The sequence below is a fragment of the Capra hircus genome, chromosome 11, assembly GCF_001704415.2.
Source record: "Capra hircus breed San Clemente chromosome 11, ASM170441v1, whole genome shotgun sequence".
Classification (NCBI taxonomy): Eukaryota; Metazoa; Chordata; class Mammalia; order Artiodactyla; family Bovidae; genus Capra; species Capra hircus.
In genome coordinates, this window is record NC_030818.1 from 72,426,042 (window position 1) to 72,451,151 (window position 25,110).

General features: G+C 44.5%; 1 protein-coding gene across 1 annotated transcript in view; it reads right to left on the reverse strand.

Annotated features, from left to right (window-relative positions):
- The window catches only part of DPYSL5 (dihydropyrimidinase like 5), an 89,557-nt gene that overhangs the window by 22,937 nt on the left and 41,510 nt on the right, over positions 1-25,110 (reverse strand). Inside the window, exons 3-5 of the mRNA XM_018055527.1 lie at positions 4,211-4,369; positions 1,987-2,166; positions 1,077-1,145 (exon numbers count right to left, since the gene is read on the reverse strand). Coding sequence (XP_017911016.1) covers positions 1,077-1,145; positions 1,987-2,166; positions 4,211-4,369 — 408 coding nt within the window. The remainder of the gene's footprint in view (positions 1-1,076; positions 1,146-1,986; positions 2,167-4,210; positions 4,370-25,110) is intronic.

Sequence of the window (25,110 nt, forward strand, 5' to 3'; positions counted from 1 at the left end):
TATACAGGGCTGACCCAATATAAGCTGACTTAGTTTCTGTCAGATGGTAGAACCATCACATCCTGTCTCCAGCTCTTCATCCCTCAACGCTGCCCCATCAATCCTTCATGGGCATCCAACCACCACTCTGCATTTAAGGCTTTGAAGAAACAGAAAATAGCTTTCTCCTCACCAGTGGTGGGGGATATCTGAATAGGGCAATAGGGCAAGAATGCATTATTTATCTAATGTGATCCTTCAGAGTCAAATTCTTCAGAAAATGGGAACTGGAGGGCATTTGTGTCAACATCCTGCAAAACCATGCAAGGGTAGAATCAGAGGGCAGAGGAAGGGCGGGCCTTAGTTACCATTCTCAGCGATGAATAGGAAAAGAGGGAGAGAGCTCACACATGTGCCTCTTGTTTCTAGTGGGAACAGTCCAGAGTTTTCCTCAGACACTCAAAGGGATCTCAGCCCCCAAATGCTGATTCACTGGCTTACAGCCTGGAGTTTCTTCTAGCATCTGAAGGCTCTTTCAGTCTGTCTTTTCTCTCCCAATTTAATTTTGGCCACTGCAACCCCTGACATGCTCTCATGGCCTTCCTCAGAAGGGATCCTTGAAATCAGAACCCAACCCAGGTGGGTTTGCTTCCCCAAAGTGGTCTTCCACACGGAAGTTCAAGGCCTGGCCAGCTGTGGATAGTAGCAGTGTAGTAGAGTAGCAGTATTAGTTGCATACTCCTGTCCCGACTCTTGGCGACCCCATGGACTGTAGCCTGATAGGCTCCTCTGTCCATGGAATTCTCCAGGCAAGAATACTGGAGTGAGTTGTCATTTCCTTCTCCAGGGGATCTTCCCGACCCAGGGATCAAACCCAGGTCTCCCACAGGGCAGGCAGATTATTTACCATCTGAGCCACCAGTGAAGTCCCAGCTGTAGTATGGAGGAGGCTGGTCCTTGGGAAGCTTCCAGAAGGGAATTTCACCCATGGAGAAAGCAACACCAGACAACCTGTATTCACAGATGTCTCATGCATCCTAAAGATTCTATGAACCTATAGGAAGGACGTTGACAAAGAATGCAGACGTCTTTCTCACCTCCTCTGGACGGCTGATCTCAATGCCTTCTGGGCCTGTGATACCCAAATCTAGTGCTTCCTTTGCTCCCTGAATAATAGCAAAAGAAAGAAAATCGAGAGAGTGAGAGAGATACAGAAAACATAACCCAAGGGACTATAAAATATGCTCAGCCCAGCCCATGCCAGGAGGCTTGCTGCTTTTCTCGCTTCTGTAATCCTCATCTTTAAAAAAGGGCAGGCTTAATAAAGGGCTCCCCTGAGACAGAGCCCTCCCGTTGTACTGGGGGTGACTTCATAATGATTGAAAATATTTTCTTCCTCTTAGAAATACAGTTCAGTCACCAGCCAACAGGCCTGGGACACTAAAGACAAGCACTCTTTATTGATCTGAAAAATCAGAATTTCCTCACTGGAAATCTAGTTAAATCTCCAGCTTCTAGAAATGCCTAGATTAGCCTTTACCCCAAGTGTCCTACTTAAGATCCAGGAGTAGAAAGGGGCTTGTCTGTCTTGGTCCCGGTGAGAAGATCTCTCTAATACCTCTGCTCCTCTGAGGAGGTCCAAAAAGTGGAAGGCTGACTCTTATTTATTCTTATTTAAATGTCACATCTCATTAAAAATACTTCTTAGAGATGCTCCACATTCTTTTGTGGTAATGGAACTTAAATATCATATTAGAATGAAGACAACATCATTCAAGACTTAGAAACCCTTTTGAACTAAAAAGGGAGATTTGCTTTTTTACAGACGCTAGATTTGGATTTGGGGGCAAAGATCCATCATCTGGGGTGTTAACATCTCACACTTTCTTTTAGAATTTCTTTTAGAATTTGTCTTATCTGAACCCTGTAGGATGGGTCACGGGTGGTCAAGATCCCCCTGAGAATTGGTGCCCTCCCCCTCTCGCCCATTATTCTCTACTGCCTTGCCTCAGCCACGAGCTCCCCATTTTCAGCATGGACTCGGGCGATGGCTCCAATATCCTTGCAAGCGTGAAACACTTGGTACAGCTCGCTGTCCCGAAGCATATACAAGTCCTTGTAGGTCATGAACATCTGAAACGAGTTGACTCCCTTCTCCCTCACCAGGGTCTCCATTTCCACTTTCACCTGGAGAGCAAAACGTAAAGGCAATGTCACCTGGTACAGACCTGGTACAGATTATCAAGAGGCTGGCCGGCCACTGCTGGCCCAGCATGGAGGAGAGAGGTAGCTCAGTGGATGGAGTTGCCGCATGACCACCTGTAACCTCATAGTATGTCGCTCTCCTCCCACTCCCCAGGCTGCTGTGAGGTCGCATGAGCAAATGGACACGGAAGTGCTTTGAAAATTGTCCAGCATGCTACAAATATAGAAACGCTATCTGGGCATGTTTCTCGTATCACATAAGCTTGTCTATATTTCTGTCTCCAAATCACCTTTGTTGGTAAATGCACTAATGACTTTCATAGCTTGGTCAGTTCCCTCCATCCCCATAATGGAAGGGGTGTTACAGAGAAGGTATACTAATACTAAAAATCCAGAGACCTAGGGGAAAATCTAATTTAGGGACAAAGCCAAACATGAAATAACGCTATGTGAATAAGGAGATTGATCCCAGTACTATTTATACTAGGTTAAAAAATGGAAGAAACACTGGTCTGACGATAGGTAAATAAATTGTGATTCATCTACTTGACAGAACACTAAGTGGCCATTGCATTGACGGTCATGAAGACCATGCAGCCAAATGGAGAAGCTCATACTTAAAGCAGAAGAGTTACTATGTAAAGAGCAGGTATGAAAGAGACCAGAAAGAAATGAGCTAGAATAGCAATGGTCATTGTACTGGGGGTGACTGGATTATGAGCTTCCTTTCTTTTCTATTTTTAAAATCTGTAATTAGAAAAATTTTTTTGATTACCATAGAAAAGAATTTAAAATTCTAGATACATGAAAGTCCCCACAATCTCTGGGGAGTTATGGATGACTGACTTGGCCTCAATGTTGAGGATCTGAGTGGATCCTCGATTCCAATCCCTTGCGGGGGGAGAGAAGGGAGAGAGGCTCAGGGTAGAAGGGGTCACCCACCCAGGAGGGTGTCCGAATTGGACAAAACCTCCATCTAAGATAAGGGATGGCTGGCATTCAGTATAGATGGCATCTTCTGCCTGGTAGCAGGAGAGGAGTCTTCATGTGGGAGGTGGGTGGCTCTACAGCCTTTCATGAGCACCCTTTTGGAAGTAATGGGCGAGACTGGGTGAATCTCACAATCACGGCTTGTACTCGAGGGCAGAAGTGCAGTCAGGCTTTTAGTTACCAGCTCAGAAGGGAGTCAGGCTCTTTAGGTCAGGGTCCCCAGCTGGAGAACTTGGTAAAATCTCTTAATGCTTGTTTATTTTTAAGATCCCAGGGCACCCACTCAAGTACTGGCACATGATTAATGAACACTTGATGAAAGAATGAATACTCGGGCTGCTTCCCTGGGGGCAACAAGCAGTGAAAACTCCAGAAGTGAAGCAAAATCTAAATGCCTGTGAATCTGTTTTCAGGAAGAACAAGGAAGTGGGAAGCCAAGGAGCAGGGCTTAAGACTCTGGCCCTGGAGCCTGGGCAATGGGAGGCCAGGGTAGCCAGGGGCACAGAGGCTGAACTGAGACAGGGCCCAGTGGGAGGTGGCCTCAGGGCACTTAGAGCAGGAGCTGGGGCCCAGTAGAAAAGAAGCACCCATTCTTCCTGGGTAAGATGGTAAGATCCATTCTTACCAGGTGGCAGAGTCAGGACAGGACTCTCTGTTCTGAGATCTCAGTGCTGTTACTTCCAGCACAAAATGATTCGACCCTGGGGGCTGACCCCACTACTCAGCAGTGACCCCTTCGGTGTCAGTGGTACCTAATGGAAAGCGTCAGGACACGCTGACAGCCTGGTGGTCAGAGCAAGGAGCTGGTGCTCCCTGTGTATGTGCTGGAAAACTGGCTCTTTAAATTAGGCAAGACAGCCCCCGCCACATAGACTCTTAAGTGCTCTTTGGTTTAGCATTTGGGGGAGTTAGGATGCCAGCAGTAGGGGCATTCCTCACTGTAGGAGAGTGTCACCCACAGCTGGCTCTCACTAAATGGCCCCTCCGCCAACAAGAGCACTGGTTCTCCTTCCAGGGCTCCGCCCAGCACTGTTACCTTGGGAGCCCACCAGGTGATCCCCACGTGGAGGGCATAGTCACAGCAAACCTTGGGGTCGGCCAGACCCCGGCACTTCTCGTAGGCTTCCACAAGGGACGTCTCCTTGTCAGGCAGGACATGGCCGATGATCATGGTGGTGCCTCCAACGAGTGCTGCCTGAGGGAGACGGGAGAAGCCATCTGGTTACATTTCTACCCACATGTGAGTCACCGCATGGGGAGACACTGGGTCCTCCGGCGGATTTTCAGGACAACCACTGACTCTCTCACATAGGAGGCAGGGAGGTCCAAGTGCAGCAGTGTTCGGGAAACTGCGAGGAGCTGGAGCTCCTGGGTTACACACAGGAGCCAGTGTATAACCTTCATCATGACTGTGGAGCCAACACGCAAACCTGCTTCTTCCTCATCTTGGGCTGTGGCTCGGTGCTTTGGAAAAACCACTTAGTGTGTTTCCTCAGCCTCTACTTCCCAATGCGACGATTCCCCCAGATGATTTCTGACCAACTTGGATATATGAGTTAAGTGAAGTGAAAGTTGCTCAGTTGTGTCCAACTCTTTGCGACCCCATGAACTATACTGTCCATGGAATTCTCCAGGCCAGAATACTGGAGTGGGTAGCCTTTCCCTTCTCCAGGGGATCTTCCCAACCCAGGGATCGAACCCAGGTCTCCTGCATTGTGGGTGGATTCTTTACCAGGTGAGCCACAAACAAAGCCCTGAATATATAGATGAGGTAATTTTATAATATTATTTGTAATATTATCTAGTTACAGATATACATGTAAACCATAATGAATAAAATATTAATTTGAATAATTGTTTTGTTTTATTCTCTCACATTTCGTTAAGTAATTCTGGTCAAAGTTTTTATAGATATTTTCAAATCGTTATCTTTGTTTTCAGTTTTTCCAAGAACATTATTTCCATTTGACTTGTTTGAGATAGCATTTTAGGTCCTTGTCTGATTTATCAGTGAAAAACTACCCAGGGTTTGATCCCTGGATCGGGAAGATCCCCTGGAGAAGGGAATGGTAATCCACTCCAGTATTCTTGCCTTGAGAATCCCACGGACAGAGGAGCCTGGCAGGCTACAGTCCATGGGGCTGCAAAGAGTTGGGCATGACTGAGTGATTAACATTATCCCTATCATTTTTAAAATATTTTGATGCAGAGTCTTTACCTCGTTGGATGGCTGTGAAAGTCAAAAGTATCACTTTGTAAAGTTTTGCCCTAATATGTGTGTGTAATTATTCAGAATTTAGTTGTTTATCTCTGTTTTCTGTATGGGAGGAAATCAGCACAATGAAACTGTCTTGATGATTTCATGCTTCTCTATTCAGTTAAATCCTTCATCACAAATCAGAAATATTGCTGGGGAATAAGGAAGTGAAAAAAATTAGTTCAGTGGCCAACAAACAAATAAAATGAAAGCTCTTGCAACACTGATTTTCCATGCTGACCCTGGCTGGGTGGGTGAGACTTGTCGCCCTGTTGTCCCGGGAGATACAGGGGCCTGACTTCTTTCATAACTTGAAGTAACCAACAGAGGGTGCTAGTTCTTCGGTTCACACGTAGGACCCGTGATGTGGGAGGCAGAGAGATGTAGGAAGGGGAAGAGCACCAGATTGTAGCTTTACTAGCTGGCTTCTATTTCGGATTTGGCTGGATGGTGCCAGGCTGATTCACCCTCACAGCAGGTGGTTGTAGTCTATTTTGTCCTGAAATGCATTTCTTGCTTTTATGTGCGGACACGGGGGTGTCTGGTATATTGGGATTTTACACACTAAATTGTTTTACTTCTTCTGGGGTTCTAGATTGTTTTCCTTTGCACTCCCTCGTCCATCTGTGGCCTCACGTCAAAAAGAAGGGAACCTGGAAACAGCACAGTGGAATAAGAGAGCCAAGACAGTTCTTAATATCTGTGGGTTTCTGAGAGTAGAAAAGATCTACCTGCTGAATCTCTAGGTTGGCTCAGATCAAGCTAACAAACTGTTACATAGAATATATTCTAGGCACCTACTGTAACAGATACAACTTCATAATGACTGAGAAGGCTAGGCCTGAGTTCGCAATTCTGAGTCCTTGCAGTTCTGAGACTGCAGGAGATTTTGGCCTCTGCGTCTGCCTCCAGCCCACACCCCGCAACCCTGGATCTGTTCTGCAGCTGCAGATCTAAGCTCTGCTCACCCCTGCAAGATGCTGCCCTGGGGCTTGGTGCGCACACAGTGGGGGTCTGGCCCCCAAGCAGACAGATACAGGCTAATATAGGCCCTGGCAGTGCTGAGACCCTTTGTCAGTGGATTCCAGGGCCCCAGAGTATAGTCCAGGATTTTGGGACAGTGGGCTCTGGGCCTGGAGATCACCTGGAGTCCAGAGCTCATGGCAGAGACTCCTCTTGCCTGGGTCCAAGGATAGTAACCGAAAAGTGTTCTGGAAGGAGTCGGAAGCATCCAACAGTGGTCCTGACTATCACATTTCCTGGTTGTAATCCTGTGTGTCTACTCTGCTCTGTACCTTGCCTCTGGGGGCTCAGAGAAGGTCAGGTGGCAATGGATGTGAGAGCAACTATCAGCTGCAAAGGGCATATAAATAGCTGGAATAGTCATTACTGCTGTTACCTCAGGCCTCAAAGCAAGTTTAACAGGAGTAAACATTCCTTCAGCTGCAGGTTTGGAGCCCAGAGCAGATGCTGGATGCATAAGCGCTGGTTTCCTCCCAGGCAAGATACACACAGAGCTGGCCTCTAAAATATGCACAGCTCCCACCCACGGAATGAATGCCGACAAGCTCAGTCTTCACGGGAATGTGGCATCACAGATGTGACGGACCTTTTTACTGTCATCCCACACAAAACAGCCTTATAGAAATCAACAGCAGAGCGTGACCCAATCCTGTTCCGGAGGCTTTCAGAAGGATGATGTTTACGATAATCAAAAGGCAATGTGACTGTGTGACTCCTGAATGTTCAGAACTGTGTTTATGCAAGAACAGGAAGCTGTGAAAGAGCTTTAGAAATCGGTAGAAATGATGTTCATGGAGGCTAAGTCTCAACAGGGAACAGGGGTGATGCTATAATGAGTGAAAAAGGCAGCATTCAGTATGTGTACCCAAGATGCTTTAGAAGTGTGTTTAAATACACACCCACCCACGCAAAGAAACAAAATGGAAGGAAATATACCAACACATTAACAATGATTGTTTTTGGATGATGAGATTCTGAGTAATTTATTTTTTTTCTAATTTTCTGAAATTTCTCTCTTAAACTATATTATTTTCATAATATACATAAAAATAAATTTGAGGGAAACTAAAGCTATTTAAAATTTAGTCAGCCATGTTTATGTGCTTAAAATACTTTCTTTTAAAGTCATGAAACATTTCAACCATACAGTAAAGTACAGAATATAATACAACAATACCCATGAACCCATTACTCAGATTTAATAGATGCTAATTTTTACTGTCTTTACCTTACATATTTTTAAATTAAAAAATGAAAGAAAATATTTTCAATATAATAAGAGCTCTTCATCTTAACATTTCCATCCCTCAACCCTGAGGTTGATATAAACTTCTCCCATCCATGTTTTACACTTTCACTGTATTTGCTTTGCAAACTAAAAAAAGGTACATAAGTGGTTTTATAACTTCCAGGTTCTTTTGCAACTTGCTTTTTTAATTTGACATCTTTAAGATTCATTTAAGTACAGATATTTCATTTACTTTAATTAATTCACTGTATGAACACTCCTCCAGGCATGTATTCATTTCTGAGTTCAGGGACACTGCTATGCACAGTCCTGGCGCATCCTCACCCACTCCAGGGCAGTTTCCGCATTCAGGGTATATGCTGCCAGGAAGGAGAACTGCTCCTTCCCAACACATGAGCATCTCCAATCATGCCAGACTTGACCATGGAACAGCTAACTCAGCAGGGCCTCCTGGAACCTGGTGGCTGACCAGAATGGCCCACTTATCAACCCAAGCCCTTATTTATTTATCTTTTTTTGACATAAACTACTTTCCAGCCAAGCATTCCCCACTGTGCATGTGGCATTCCTTTCTATTGAGAATGTAGACCTGACATCTCTCACTACTGAGTTAACATGGACTTTAGGACCCTTTGTTTAACCAGCAGACACAGCATCATTACATCCATTTGGCAGGATATGAAACAGAATTTTATTACTTCAAAGGGTTGCCATTATTTTATTTTTGATATTGATGACATACTGCTGGGTAAATCTGGATTGATTTAATGCCCAGTCATGTCACTTCCACTTGCCCCCTAAGGAAAACCAGTCTATGTAATAGTGATCCATTTTATGACACAGTTTCTAGGCATACACTTGGCAGGAACTCATACTGAACTCAACCTAAACCTGTTGTTATAAATGTCACCTTTATGCTTCAGAAGTTACAGACCACTGTGGGCAGACCACTGTGGGCACTCGGGGGTCTTTGTACTGACCGTGGACCTGCTCAGCAAGTTGAAAAGAAATTTCATATGTAATTTATTTGCTGATATCACAGAGCTAGAAAGAATAGTGCCTTGGCCTGTCCTGATTTTGTCAAGACAAATCTGGAGGGTCACTCTGTAGCATCTCCTACGTTGCTGCAGGTGTAATCACATATTGCTGAGTTCCCAGTAACAATGTTTTTCTGTTTTTTCCTCTACCCCTCCACTCTGCACCTCCAAGGAAAAAGTTTGATTCTCTAACTCCAAGGCCAAGAACCAACAGGTCAAGACACAAACTTGGTACCATGATGTTGAGAAGGCACTTGGGCCTGAGCTTATCTGTGGGGTTTTTCATTAAGAATGAGGGAAGGACTTCCTGGATCATATTTTCATACTGATGCTCAGAAAAGGGGGGGTGTTTGGGGGAGGTTATTGGAATCAGAAGAGCTAGATCTGCTACTATCTAGATGTACAGATTAAGGGCAACTCAAATTTCACAGGGGGAACAATCCTGCACTGAGAATCAAATAACAATTTTTTCTTTTTGGCTGCATAGTCTTACTTGTCCCAAGACATGTGGGATCTTAGCTTCCTGACCTGGGGTCAAACCTGTATCCTCTGCATTGCTAGGCAGATTCTCAACCACTGGACCACCAGGGAAGTCCCTCAAATAACAAATGTTTGTATGTGCTTTGTAAACTAAGTCCAATGCAAATATTTTAACATCTCTTAACATGACTGAGAAAGTCATCACTTGTTCAAATGGATCTGCTTCTCTTGGAACTGCTGAACCGTTTCCTTTTCTTTTCACATTGAAATTATCTTCCATCTTTTACTCATATTTGCTTGAAGTACAGAGAAAAGAAATAACCAGCTCAGTGGTTTCTCCCTTGTGTTGAATAACTTCCTTCATCTTCAGATATCTGTTGGCTGCTTACGGGCCCTCTGGAAAGCCAGCTCTTAAGCAGCAGCGCTCCTTGGGATTCGAGAGACGCTCTAAAGAAGGACCTGAGCATTTTGTTAAATGAGATGATGTATGATGGTACTTAGAACCATGCCTAGCATTCAGTAAAGACCATTCTCATCGTGAAACATACAGCCACCAGCCAAAGCCAGCTCCATGGGTATATGGCTTGTGCAGCCCCACAGTGCCTTGCACTTAGAAGGGCTCTGTCCTGGTTTAATCCTTGTCATCTTGAAATTCTTGATAATTTTTGAATGAGAAGTCCCACATTTTTATCAGCTGCACTGACCTGATCTAGGGAAATCATGCTTTTAACAAGTTTACATTGGCTTTACTGTCAATTCATCCAGCTCACGTTGAGGGCTCAGGACCACAACTCTTTCTGCCATAACTCCCTGCCAGGCCACTGGAATGCTGACCACTGCCTCCACCCTCTTATTTTTTTTTTTTTAATTTATTTTTATCTTTTTTGGTTGCACCCTATTCCCCAACCAGAGATCGAACCCATGTGCTTTACAGTGGAAGTGCAGAGTCTTAACCACTGGACCACTAGGGAAGTCCCCTTCTGTCTTCGTTTAGAGTCTCCCCCACACTTTTTATCAAATGCTCATTTTCTCTGAAAAATAAACAAGACAACACAAACCCTTCCCTGAAACACCTTTTCTCCCAGATACCAAGGAATGCATGATTGTTCCTCCAGCTGCACACAGCTCCCAGGCCTTTTATTGACCTGTTGAGTTCATTCTGCAGCTGACCGGTTTTCTCTAAATTGCACGTTTATAACGAATTGCACTTCTAAACTTCCTTTTACTTTTTACTCCTACCTTCTGGGTCCCAGCCTCTATTGCCTCATCCAGGGCACGGTCCCGCTTCCTGACCTTGCTGTGCTCTCACAGCATTACCATATCTAAAACTCATCCTTCATTCTTTGAATTTTCAGCAGAGGAGACAGGCAACATTCAACCTGCAGTATATTTTGGGGAAAGAACATTTTCCCACACTTAATCTGCCTGCCGTTTAAAAGCACATTATTCCTATATTAAGAGGCAAAATGGTAGAGTGACAAGAAGCAGACAGATCTAGGTTTATATCTTAGCTCCATCACTTATGGTTATAAAATCTTGGGCAAATTATTTAATCTCTTTGAGCTTCATTTGCCTCATTGGTAAAATGGAGTAATAATACACCGCTTGTGGGGTTACTATGAGAATTATGAGATAATGTGTGTAAAGCACTGAGGACGGTACCCACACATAGTAGGAGCCCAGTAAATACGAGTGATTTATACTACTATTATAACTATTATAGTTAATGAACACTGAGCATACTTTCTGGGTAACACAAATGTGCACACCATGTTAAGTGTATCAGATGCTCCAGAAGAAGTGAGGAATATAAGTGCCTTAAAATGCTTATGTGAGAAATACAAGTATGGTTAGCAAACCAAATAAGACAAAAAGGTTCATTTCTAATAGAAATGACTTCAAAATAATGAGTACAAAGCAGCATAAGATAACTTTCCTCGATGGTGACAGCATCATCAAGTTCAACAAAAGACAGGGAGAGGGGAAGGACACAATAGGATGGGAAGGCTGAAGGCTGGAAGTGGGCAGGACGTGACCCTCTGGGGCAGGAAATTATGTGGGCAGAGCCGGGGACACCGCTGGAGGACAGAGAAAAGACCTGGCTGGTTTGGTTGAGGCAGGACTGATTATGACCAAAGTGGGTGGGCCTTGGTGACCTTGGATTCCATTGGTCAGCAAAGCGTGTTGTGGAGGTGGTGGTGATGAGGGGCTTCGGGAGGGTGGGGGTTTAGGAGTGCATTTACAGAGATGACTCTGGTCACGCCCATCCTGGGACATGTCTGTAGTCACGACAGGCTTCTGGGCAGAGAGAGAACATGAAAATCAGACTCCATAACATGACTCTGACTATGCAGTGCAAACTCAACTGCAGTGCTTAGATAATGAACCTCAACTTGGGGACTGGGATGAAGGTCATATGTGAAACCTATTTCTAGGAAGAAGCAGCAACTAGGTTTAATGACAGAAGAAGATGTGATATAAATAACAGGGGAGGTTTTATGACTATATGGCTGAAAAAACAGTATCAGGAGAGGAGCCATCAAATTTAGGACAGACGAGAGTTTTTAAACATCTTAAGGGAGAGCTGACTGAGACACAGGAGCAGAGGCGAAATCGCTAACTATAACCAGCATCCACTGAGCACATGCTCTGTGCTTGTTTTTCACAACAGTCCTGTGAAATACATGTGTTATCACCATTGTTCAGGTAAAGAGACTGAGGGTTGCCCTTCTATTAGACTAGGAACGAAGTCTCTCCCCATCCGTTCTAGAGGGAGGTGGATAGAGGAGGAGGTGATCTGAGGTGACATGGAGGGGAGCTGAGGGTGCCCAGGCCCTTGGTCCCAGACTTAGCAAAACAGAGGGAAAGTTCTGGGAAAATGAGAGGTGTTGGTCTGAGCCAAGATGGAGGTAAAGAAAAGCATACGGAAAATGCACTACAGAATCAACAAGAGAGGGCTGAACTGAATATGCCGTGTTCAGGGGCCAGTTCTGTGAAGTCAGGAGCAGGGACAGAGAAATCAGGCTGGGATTGCCAAGGGAGCGGGCACCCAGGGGCCAGGGATGGCCAACAAAGGGGTCCAGGTGAGGTCCAGCACAGCCGAAACCAGGGAGGGGTCCCAGAGCAGAGTCAGGTTGGGGCTGAGAGTGACATTTGAATTTTTGCATTTGTTCAAGATATGTTTCTATTTGCTGATAATGCGTGGAGGTGGGAGGCTCTGGTAGGAAAGGCCTGAACTCTGGAGCCTGGCAGACCTGAGTCTAAGGAGTCCCGTGGTCTTGAGCAAGTGCACTCTGGCTTGGGACGATGGGGGTGCCATTCCTGGAAGGAGGAGTCCCCAGTAGAGGAGTGGGGGTTGTGGTGGATGTGCTGAGTTTCAGGCAGGTGCGCAGAGGTGCCTAAGATGTAGCTGCAGACACAGGAGTCATCAGTAACAGATCACCTGGGGAGAGAAGGTGGGGAAGAGGAGAAGGCAATCTGGGATAGGATCCCGAGAGGCGACCACAGAGGAGAGGAGTTAGACAAAGACAAGACCACAGGGAAGAGAGCCAAGAGGGAGGAGGAAGGGCAGGCTGGCATGGGGTTATGGAAGCCAAGAAAACCCTGCCACCAAAGCAAGCATCTTCCTGGCTCACTGGCTTCAAGCAGAGGTGAGCTGCCCTAGAAGTTAAGACGCCCTCGCAGGAAACTCAGGCCCCTCTCCCAGGGGCGAGCAGACCAGGGTAACTTGCAGATCTCAAGGACAGTGGGCATATCCACTCGGGAAGCCTGATTTAAGCTGGCCTGGCTCCTGCTGCACAGGTAGGCCCTGGGCACACAAAACACAACCAGATGCAAGCAAGAACAGGCCTGCTGAGAGAAAGTTCCAAGATTCAGCGTGAAATCCCACATCCCCTCCCCCCTTCAGCCCCATTAATAAAGAGCAGACCTGATTGCCGCGCTGCAGGGAGCAGCTGGGTCAGGCACCGGTCAGAAGGAGGCTGTGCATTGCTCCCTTTTCCCCTCTGTTGCAAATTCCCGAAGACAAAGAGGTGCTGGCCCTCTCCAGGGCTGGTGGCAGAAGCTCTGGCTGTCTGGAAAGGCTAATTTCAGAGGACCCGGCAGAGAAAGATGCTTCCTTGGCTCTGGGATTCTCATCCCTGGAGGGGCCCGAGGCAGCAAGAGAGTAATCCCCATCATGGAAACTTTCAGAAGAAACTAGACCCAGAGAAACTCTCATGGAGGGATGCAGACCAAGATTGCAGTGTGGCCCCCAAGAAATGAACAAGGAGAGTCACCTGCATAGCAAAGGCTGCCCTCGCCTAATCTTCACAAACACTGGGTTGGACAGATGTTTCCACCATCTCAGTTTTTGAGAGATGAGACAAGACTGGGATCTAGGTATTTTTCCTCCAAATCTCATACTCTTGGGTAACATGGAGAATAGATCTGATACCAACCAACAGCAACTAAGGGCAGAGCCTCATAGCCTGGAGCGATCCCACTGCATATTCAGGGTCTCCCAGAGGCTATACTTAAAATAGACCAGAAATAGGGAATTATATACATCAGCCATAACATTTTCTCACTATGTAATTGGGAATACATGAATACCAAATGGCGGGAGAAATGTAAAAATATGCATGGTTTTCATCATGAAACGACACACATTTCCATAGGTAAGACAGGCCCTTTAAACCCTGAAATGAATTGTGTTAATTCCCCAGGCTCAACAGATTCACATGTCCCAGGCACACAGAAGCAGCTCAATAGCACAAGGTGACCTCCTCGCACAGAAGCCACTGGACTCTTGTGGCAGGCAGAACCCGGGCTGAACTCACTTTCAGGAGTGAAATGAACATTTACTGACAGCCTGCTCTGGGCAATGTTCTTAATATTTATTATCTTATTTGGTCCTCAAAATGACTCTATAATGGAAAGCAAGGACTCAGATATCTGTATACCCATGTTCGTAGCAGTATTTTTCATAATAGCCAAAATGCGGAAGCGACCACGTGTCGATCGACAGATGAATGGATAAACAAAATGTGGTATGTACATAAAGTGGAAGTGAATGTTATCCAGCCTCAAAAAAGAAGGGAATCATGACACATGCTACAACATGGTTCAATCTTGAGGACATTATGCTCTGTGAAGCAAGCCATTCACAAATGGGCAAAAACTGCATGATCCCACTTTTATTAAGTTGGAGTAATCAACTTCATAGAGATAGAAAGTAAAATGGTGCTTTCCAGGGGCTGGGAGGAGTGGGGAGAATGGAAATTAGTATTTACTGAGGACAGAGTTTCAGTTGGGAACGACGGAAAAGTTCTGGAGATGGACTATTGTGGTGACAACATTGTGAATGTACTTAATGTCACTGAACTGTACACTTAAAATGGTTAAAATGAGAAATCTTATTTATATGTATCTTGTGTGTGTGCTTAGCCGAGACCGACTCTTTGTGGCCTCATGAACTGTGACCTGCCAGGCTCCTCTGCCCATGTAATGCTCCAGGCAGGAATATTCTGATCCAGGGATCAAACCCGAGTCTTCTGCGTCTCCTGCACTGCAAGCAGATTCTTCATCACTAGTGCCACCAGGGAAGCCCCATGTATATATATATTATCACAATTAAAATTTAAAAAAACATATGATTCTATAGGGTAGAGCTTACTCTTCTCATTTTATAGATAAGAAAAATGGGGCTCAGAGGAAATCACGCAGCCAGACGGAATGAGTGTCCATCTGTTTCTGGAGTCCCATGTCTCTTTCATACGATACCGCCCCTTCCAGGGCTCAGGATAGCCCTGGCATGACTGCAGGGTTCCCGGGCTCCAAAATTCCTCTGTCAAAGGATGGAGGAAAGCCCAAGTGAAATTGGATCTAACTGCAGTTTAGAAACAGAGGGGTAGGTGGGGCTTGGGCTTGAATTACAAGGACGAAAGCTGAGAATTGTGCCAACATCTAAAATTATGAAACAAGGAGCTCCAGGCGTCTCTCTAATCCAGAATGATTATCTTCACTGCCGAGCACCCGATTTAAATTCATTGTGTTTAATACAAAGCCACAGAACAGAGCAGGCTGTCTCCCAACATACAGTTACCATGGAGACCAGAGAGGATTCTCAGAGGGAGTTATGTGGCAGAGAGAAAGTGGCTGCCAGCTTCTGAGAAGGCAAGGGGCCTCAGAAAACTGTTCCAAAATAGAGCCCAGAGACGCCTTTTGTAATCCTCCTCCTTAGCAAAGCCCCTTCCGAACCCAAAGGGGCAAAGTTTACAGGCAAGCAGGGCATGACCATCTTTATTAAAAGCCCAGGTTGCCCGCAGATGCCGGAGAGGAGCGGTTTATCATCAGTCCAGAAATAAACCACATGTAACCCCACTTGCTCTTCTTCCCTCATCTACTCCAATGTTGGCGAGTCTTCATTTTGGTCCCAAATTTCAGTGATAACAGTGTCAAACTGCTGAGGGAGGCTGCCCAGTGGCCACCCTGGTCACTGATGTTGGGGAATGTGGGCCGGAGTCAAGGCTGGGGCGGTACCAAGGCCCATGCCTGTACTTAAGAACTTTCACAGTATTTCACTCTCTGAGACTCAGCTACCCTACCTGGAAAGGAAGGAAAAGAAGGCCTGCCTGTGGGAGACTTCAAAAGATCATGAAAAGGGTGTAAGGAATACAGAAGTGCTGAACTGACAACTCAGACCAGCCCTACTGGAGGGGACAGGGCTGGAAGCTAGCTGCAGGTCCCACGGAGAGCCAGGCACTGCCAGGTGCCAGCTGGGGGTCTGGGAGCCCCGAACCCACCAGAGGCTCCACAGGCTCCATTCTGAACATTGTATTTTCCACACAGCAGGAAAAATAGACTCTCTGATGGGCCTCTAAGTCTGGGACTTAGAGATTCAGAGCTTGACTGCTTGGCCCAATATGTGCTCTAGTTATCTTAAGCGTGGCAGGACACTTCCCTGGTGGTCCAGGGGTTAAGACTCTGTGCTTCCAATACAGGGGGTGTGGGTTCAATCCTTGGTTGGGGAACAAAGATCCCACGGGCTGCACAGTGCAGCCAAAAAATAATGAAAAATAAAATAAAATGCAGCTTCTTAAGACTGGCAAAGTGAGAGTCAGGGCAGCACACCAGGAAAGGGCTACAGCCTAGGCCTGGCGATAAAAAGGGTACCAAACAGAAAGGAAACCTGACAGAGGGAAAGCTTGAGAGGGGCAACAGCTAAACGGATAGAATTTCAGCTCATGGAAGTTTTCCCCTAATCTAGTCTGTGTCTCTTCTCTGCTGACTCTAAATGTAAGACAAAGAGGGAGCAAGAAGGAGCAGAGCAAACTCTTCCCTATGACATCATCACAATTTATTGTAAAAAAGATATGGATCTTGTGAAGATAATATATCAAGATCAATATGTAGCCAAGTACCACAGAAGACAACATCCGTATGAACCTCATCTGAACCCCCAGCACCCAATTAAGTTTCTTTCAGCACACACACACACACACACACACACACACACCACCACCAATTTTTTTCTCTCCAAATAACTAGAAAATTGTAGAGAAAATTCTTTACTTTTAGCTAACAGAAAGGGACCATGCTAAGGGCTGAAAATGTTTAATGCACTCAATTTACAGTTCTCTTAAGTTTTTAGTTTACAGCCGGCACTAAAAAAGTTTGCTTCCAAGGAGACAGAATAGCCAAAACAACTTTGAAAAAGAAGGACAGAGACTTCCCTGGTGGTCCAGTGGCTAAGACTCCACATTCTCAATGCAGAAGACCTGAGGGTTTGGTTGCTGGTTGGGGAAATAGATCCTACATGCCCCAACTAACAGTTCAACTGCTGCAACTAAAAAGATTCCACATGTCACAGGAAGTCTGAGGATCCTGTGTGCTGCAATGAAGATTGGACACAGCCAAATAAATAAATAAATAATTATTAATAATAATTATTATAAAGGGCAATAAAGTAATAAAGCAATAATAATAATAAATGGCCAGTTGGAAAATGTACTACTGGCTTTCAAGACTTGTAAAACTATAATATGTCATATTGGTATAAAGATAGATTAATAGATCAGAAGAATAGAAAAAAGAGTGCTAAAATAGACCCACACATAGATGGTCAACTGATTTTTGACATGGGATGATCTTTTCAACAAATGATGCTGGAAAAATTGGATAGCCATATGTGACAAACTGAATATCATATTTAAAAACTAACTTAAAATGAATCACAGACCTAAATGTAAAAGCCAGTATTATGTAACTTCCAAAAGAAAACATAGAAGAAAATCTTAATGACCTTGGATTTTGCGAAAAAGTTCTCAATTTACAACACAAAAATCAAACTATGAAAGAAAGAATCTATAAACTGACTTCAAAATGAAAAACTTTTGCTCTTCCAATGGCAGTGTTAAGAAAATCAAGAGGAAAGCCTGAGAGAAAACATTTGCAAAAAATATACCCAACAAATGACTTGTAGCTAGAATGTTTAAGCAACTCTGACGGCCCAATAAAAAGAAGACAATTAAGAGGTGGGAGGTGGGGTGATGGTGGTTCAAGAGGGAGGGGTCATATGTACACCTATGGCTGATTGATGTTAATGTATGGCAGAAACGATCTGTAAAAGAACTATCCTGTAATTAAAGACAAACAAAAAAGGAAGACATATAGTGCTCTCTTCAGCAACAGTAAACTTGGAACAATACGGAGATTAGCGTGGTCCCCACACAAGGACAACACACAGACTTGTGAAGCATTCCATGTTTTTTAGTTATAAGGTCAATAAGTACTAGGGTTGTAATATGCAAATATTTGTGCGCAGTCTCTCAGCGGTGTCCGACTCTTTGCAACCCCATGAACTGTAGCCCTCTGTGCTTCTCTGTCCATGGGATTTCCCAGGCAAGAATACTGGAGTGGGTTGCCATTTCCTCCTCCAGGGTATCTTCCTGACCCAAGGATCCAACTCACATCTCTTGCGTCTCCTGCATTAGCAGGTGGATTCTTTACCACTGCATCACCTGGGAAGCCCAGTGATGTAATATACAACATGATAAATATAATTAACACTGCTGAATATTAGAAGTGAAAGCTGTTAAAAGAGTAAATCCTGAGAATTCTCATCACAAGGAAAAAAAACCTTTTTCTTTTTCTTTTATTTTGTATTTGTTAACATATGGGATGATGGATATTTACTAAACCTACTGGGAGTCATCATTTCATGCCATATATAAATCAAATCATTATTCTATACGTCTTAAACTCATACCAGTGCTTATACCAAGTATATTTCAATAAAACTAGAAAGAAAAAAATATTTGGGCTTCCCCGGTAGCTCAGACAGTAAAGAATCCACCTGCAATGTGGGAGACCTGGGTTCAACCCCTGAACTGGGAAGATCCCCTGGAGGAGGATATGGCAACTCAAGTATTCTTGCCTGGAGAATCCCTCATGGACAGAAGAGCCTGGTGGGCTAGTGTCCATGGGGTCACAAAGAGTAGGACATGACTGAGCAACTAAGCTCAGAAAGAAAAAAAAATATTTACCTATTCTTTATATTTCATTAAAAAAAGACCCAATGACTCAAAACATAGGGAAAAGACGCAAATGCTTCACCAAAGACAGAGGGTGAACAAGCATGTGTAGAGACATCCAACACTAGGGAAATGCAGTTTAAAACTACAGTGAACTACGGCTGATACATCTGTTAGAACGGCTAAAACAAGAAGGCTGACCATAACTAAGTGATGACAAAATGTGGAAGGAGCAGAAAATGTCACAAGCACTTTAGAAACCAGTTTGGCAATTCTTAAAAAGCTAAATGTGTACTGACCGTACATTCTAGGCATCCCACTTTTAGGTAATTACACAAGGAACAGTACGCATATGTCGACACAAACATATGGATACAGATATTCACAGTAGCTTTATCTGTAATAGCCAAAAACTTAATAATGCTAAGTCAAAGAAACCAGACCAAAATACATACTGTAGTATTCCATTTATATGTAAATATTAAAAACGCAAATTAATCTATAGTGACAAAAAACAGATCAGTAGTTACTTGGAGTACAAAAGGATTATGAGACACAAAGAAACTTTTGGAGGGTGATGGATATGTTTGTTATATTAATAGTGATGGCTTTACAGTATATACATATGTCAAAGCATATCAAAGTATACATTTTAAAAATGTGTGGGGACTTCCTTGGTGGTCCAGTGGTTAAGACTCTGAGCTTCCAATGCAGGGGGAATGGGTTCTGTCCCTGGTTGGGGAAATAAGATCCCACATGCCTCGAGGCACGGCCAAAAACACAAATGAGACTTACTATATGCCAACTATACCTTAATCAAGTTGTTGGAGAAAAAAGTGTTAAACACTTAAAAGAAAATTTTTTTTAAGAATTTTTCTATCAGATATTTTTTTAAGTGGGAAAGGAATCAAGGTATATTCTCCATTAGTTCTCTGTAAAAAATTTATTTATTTATTTATTTATTTATTTATGGCTGTGCTGGGTATTTGTCGCTGGGTGGGCTTTTCTCTAGTTGCAGTGAGCAGGCACTTTGTATAGTTGTAGTGCGAGGGCTTCTCATCGGTGGCTTCTCTTGTTGTGGAGCACGGGCTCCAGGGCACATGGGTTTCAGTAGCTGCGGCATGTGGGCTTAGCAGTTATGACTTCCAGGAGCTAGAGCACAAGCTCAATAGTTGTGGCCAGTAAGCTTAGTTGCCCTGTGGTATGTGGGATCTTCTTGGATAGGGAATGGAATCTGTGTCTCCTTTTTTTTTCTTTAAAGTGGCTTCCTGGGTTACCCAATCATGATCTTCTTCATTCTATACATACTCTTTCCAAGAACAAAGTTCACCAATGTATATCAAGTTTAATTTTATTTTTAAATACTGAGACCACTGTAGAGAGTTTAAATCGAAAGCAGAAAGTTATTCATAGATTAGAGGATGAATTCACTAATCTGCAATGGCACTTCCAACTCTAAAAGTGTGTACGAGTGAGTTCATGTGTGTGTGTGTGTGAGAGTGACTGAGTGTGATACTGTGTGAGAGTATGTGCGAGTGTCCAAGCGTGTGTGTCTATAGTGTAAGAGATAAACATTGGTAAGTAAGAAAGTTCTTAACTATAGTTGGCCTACAGCTTTATCCTCATATAGTCACAAAATTAGGGATCTTAGTCCTTAGCTCCTAATTTTTAATTAACAGGAAATAAAAAAAGGATCTGAAGGAGAGAAAAATGTATTGGTGGCAGGGATAGGCTTAGGGGAAAATGAGGCAGAAACAACCAAGGGGAAAAATGTGGTGTCTACACACACTTCTACCTGCCAATGGACCTTTCGAAGACATGTACCTGACCTTCAACATAGGCATATGGTGACTTCAGACTGGAGGCAACCTCAGTGAGAGTTGGGAGAAGAGATATTTCCTACTGAGATTTTTGAACCATTCTATAAGACCCTATTGAAATATTTCTTAAAATATTAAAAAAATGCAAGCTTTAAGAAAAAAGGAAGAAGAAAAAGACAGCATTCATGTACTATAGCATCACCAAAATATACATACAATACATGGTGTTATTTTTCTTGATCTTTTTTTAAACCCCAGAGGATGAGAGTATAAAAGCAGAACCTTATGAGGTATGAAAGGTTTCCAAGATGTGTGGGTTTAATCACAAAGGATACATTTATCTTTATTCTTGAACCAAAAGTTTTAAAAAGCAACAATATCTCTGTATAGATCAGTTCTTTGCAAACACTCTTATTCTAGGAATTGAGGAGCTGCTTGGTCACCATAGGAGATTTCTTCCCCAACTAGATGTAAAAATGTGTAAGAAATGATAGATCTCCTCTCCCACATTTGTTCTAAGAAGGGTCACCTGGCCTATGTGTTGGCCTGCCGGTTAATGTAGATGTTAGAATGAAAGTCGTCAGCCAATTTTCCTAACAGGAGATATCTGATTGGAAGCCGGACATCTTTAAATAGCGTCTGCTGCCTGCTGAGTTTATGACTAGCTGTCTCTGTTTCTAAGAGAAAGAAAGAAGAGAGACAATGATCTGAAAGTCATCACCAGTACTATATAGGCTGCATTTGAAATCTGCAACAGAGTCAACCCTGACTATAGAGATGGAAACCAGTTTTTCTTAGGTTCCTAGTTGATGTCTAACAGCTCCTGAGGAGACTGTACAAATGGATTTTCCAGGGGTTGGTCCTCAATCGGCAGAATCTATTTAACAAATAGTCATATATAGTGCTTAGTAAGCACCAAGTACTATCTTTTAAATATATTTTTTATCCTGTTCATTTTTTATTTTTGGCCAGGCAGCTTGTGGGATCTCAGTTCCCCGACCAAGGACTGAATCCAGAGCATGGCAGTGAAAGCACTGAGTCCTAAACACTGGACCACCAGGGAACTATGAAGTACTATTTTAAATTTTTTACCAGTAGTAACACCCATAAAGTATTATCATAATCTCCACTTTCCAGGAAACAGAGACACAGAGAGATTAACTTGTCCAAATCACACAGCCAGTAAATATGGAGCTGAAATTCAAACTCAGACTCCGGTGTGTCTATCTGAGTCTGTGCTCACAGCTGCCACTCTATGCTGACGTTCATCTATTTCTTGAGCATCTACTCCATGTTTAAAGGTAAATGAGCCTGTGATGAGTCACAAGTTAGATATAAATTGTGGTCTTTGCCCCTCAAAGTTTTCAAATCAGTTAAGAGACAAACATTACACGGGAAGCAATTAGAAAGCCCCAGAATAACCCATTATTTCAGCTGGGGAAAAAAAAAGTGGATTCCTGGAGCTGAATTAGCTGGAGGAAAGACATGACATGAGCTTGGTAGGAGGTGAAGGTCTTCTGTGGATGGGTGGGAATGGGCGGCAGCAGGAAGCATGGGATGTCCATAGAGGAGGGGGCTGAGAAAATCCCTTTCCTGGTGAATGGGCATGTGTTGGGAGTGAGGACTGAATGGCGAGGAAGGTCAGATGGGGAAGCCGTCCAGGGTGAAGATCCAGGATTCCAGACTACATAGCAGGGAGTCACTGCAAGCTCTTGAGCAGGACATGACACTGTTGGTTAAACCGGGGACACAGGCAGCATGGGCACTACATGGACAGCAGAACAGTTTCACTGCAAAGCCCAAGTGGCTGGATCAACTAACCCAAGAGACCAGAGAGAGCCAGGGCCAGGCCTAGGGTGGAAGCAGGTAGTCACAGCCTGGGGACGGACATTGATCGTGCACGTCCTCTGTGCCAGAGACTGGGTGAGGTGTTTTTCATGCATCATCTTGTTTAATCCTCACAATGACTGTCTGCAGATGGTAAAAACAGTCAGCTCTAAGGCACTGGCATCAATGTTACTCCTCTACGGACAGTGGAGTGTTAATAAAGCCACCATCTCAGAGAGGCAGAAATCTCACTCCACGGTCTGCATCAGTTCTGTGATGCCTTTATTTGGTCCAGGCAAATTTGGAGCCATACACTGTCGAGTTAACTATTTGCATGCAGCCCACAGAGAGGTCTTAGGCTGTCTGAAAGGGGTGACTGACTAGATCTGGGGTTTCAGGAGCCCCTCATTGATAGGGTAAAAAGGGCCTCAGACTAAGAAACTTACATTCTGGTCCAACTACATCTGGGACTTGGGGCAACTCCTTCACTCTCTCTCCCTGCAATAGCAGGGTGGGAGACTTCTAAGATTTCTAAGATAGATTTCTAAGGTCTCTCCAGCTTTTTAGAGGAATGAAGTGAACTTGGGAACATCAATTAATAAGCAAGACCATATCAGTCTGGATCTCAATAAGCAGGAAGTATTACTGCAAAGCTAAAAGACTGGAAAGACATTTTAGCTAGAATTAAACAGAAATGGACAGAATACTGGAGTCAAGAAGAAAGGAAGTGAGCAGCATTTACAGGTTTAATTCCAAAGGAGCAAGCTTCAGTGGCATATTAGTAAAATCAGTCTGCCCAGTGGATAAATGGGCTGCTTGGTAAGAATGTTGGCAGGCTGGATGCCAAAGGGAATTTATTCATGTCCTAGTGTGTTGTATCTCAGGACTCTGACAGGTTTAGTCCTCTGCAGTGGGAGAAGGGGAGAGGGTCAGGACCCTCCACTGGGGGGGGGGGGGGGACGAGAGAGGCCATTCTAGCCTGTGCCACTGAACATCCGCTAGGCTGAGTCCATGCTGGCCAAGCACTTGTCCAGTTAGGACTTGGCTCCCCTTGTGGTTTGACTACAAGAATAGATATCCTGCTGCTGCAGATTTTGAGTTCGTGGGAGGCAGTCTCTGTGACCAGATGGCTCTGGCACAGACAAGAGGGAGATTCTGGGTCCTCAAAGAAAAGGGACAGGCCCAGCTGGACTTCCAGTGACAATATTTGACCATGGCCAGCTCCCAGCTCACCGATGCTGCCTCCTGGGGTACAGATAGGAGGGCAGAACGCAGCACAAGTGTTAGCACACTTGCTAACACACACTTAGCAAGTACAGGGGTTCTAGGCCCCAAGCTAGGGTTTGGGAGCCTAATCATGGGACCCCTATAATGTAACTAGAAGGAGAGAAACAAATAAATAATACTGGGAAGGGTGAGGCGAGGCAGGCCCAAGCTTTCCATGGTGATTCAGGTATCAGCCTGACACATAAGGTGAGGGTTAGATGGGCAACAGGGCTAATAGCCAGGACAACATGCCATTCAAAACAGCTGAGAAAGTTCCTTAATAATCCACACACTAGTGTTAGAATCATCAAGAGTGCGTCAAAAAACATACTGATGGGGGAGAGGCAGACCCAAAGACGTTGACTTCATTAGTCTGGGTTGGAGGGTGGGGGGCAGCAGAGGGGAGGGGCCTGGACATATATTTTTAAAAAATTTCCCGAGTAGTTTTACTGTAATTTGCTTCCAAAGGTTGAAAACCATTGGCCTGGACAGTGGTTCTTAATATATCTTTGGAGGAGTGGGAGGCAAAAAAGGCATCCAGGAAGCTTTTTCCCATTGTCCATGACTGCCCCCTTTATCACCGTCTCAGTGAAGGGGCTGTGCCTGTAGTTGAAAAAGCCTGATTCTGATATTCCCACTGGACCATGGAGAGCCATTGGTGGGGTGGAGCTCAACGGCCTGCATTAACACTCTTCTTAAGTAATATTAGATTCATACAAAAGAGTAAATATAATGCATAAGTAGGCTAAGCAGAATAATAATAAAAAGACCCCCATGACCCAAGTGAAATCCTATACCTTTGTTAACACAATTGGTGTCACTGGCTCTCCTCCCTCCCCTCCTGTCCCAGGCTCCCCAAGGAGATAACATCCTTCTTCAATGGGGGCATTTTTAACAAGCAGGGGGTCCTGGGCCTCTGAGAGGGCGGGCCTTCAGGTTGGGAGGGTGTGGAGGAGGCGGACAGGAGGATCAAGAGGATCAAGTGACCGGGCTGTGGGGGGGGGGGGGGTGGCAGAGGCCGGGGAGCCAGGCAGAGCCTGCCACAGCCTCTAACAGAAGCAGAGGCGGGCAAAGCATTTGTTAAAGAAGTGCTAGAGAAATCCCTTTAGACCTAGTACAATGGAGTCCCAGATGCTCGCAGAAAAGCCAGCCTTTCAACTGTTTTGTTTTCCCAGCCCTGGCTGCTGCCGCCAAATTGACAAGCATGCAATAGCTCAGGGGGTGCAGAGTTCAAGGCCCTGCGGATCTGTTGGACAAGAACAAAAAGGTGCAACTTGATCTCTCTTTCTCTATAGGCTAATCACACAGGAGAGCTTTTCCTTGGGGTTATTATTCTATTATAAACCCAGCTGCTTATAGCAAATCAACTGCTACCTCTCTTAGAAGGTACGAAGTAGGTCAGCGACGATTTACCTGGGTGCACAGGCTTGGCTTGAGTGACACAGGCTATATGAATAATTAA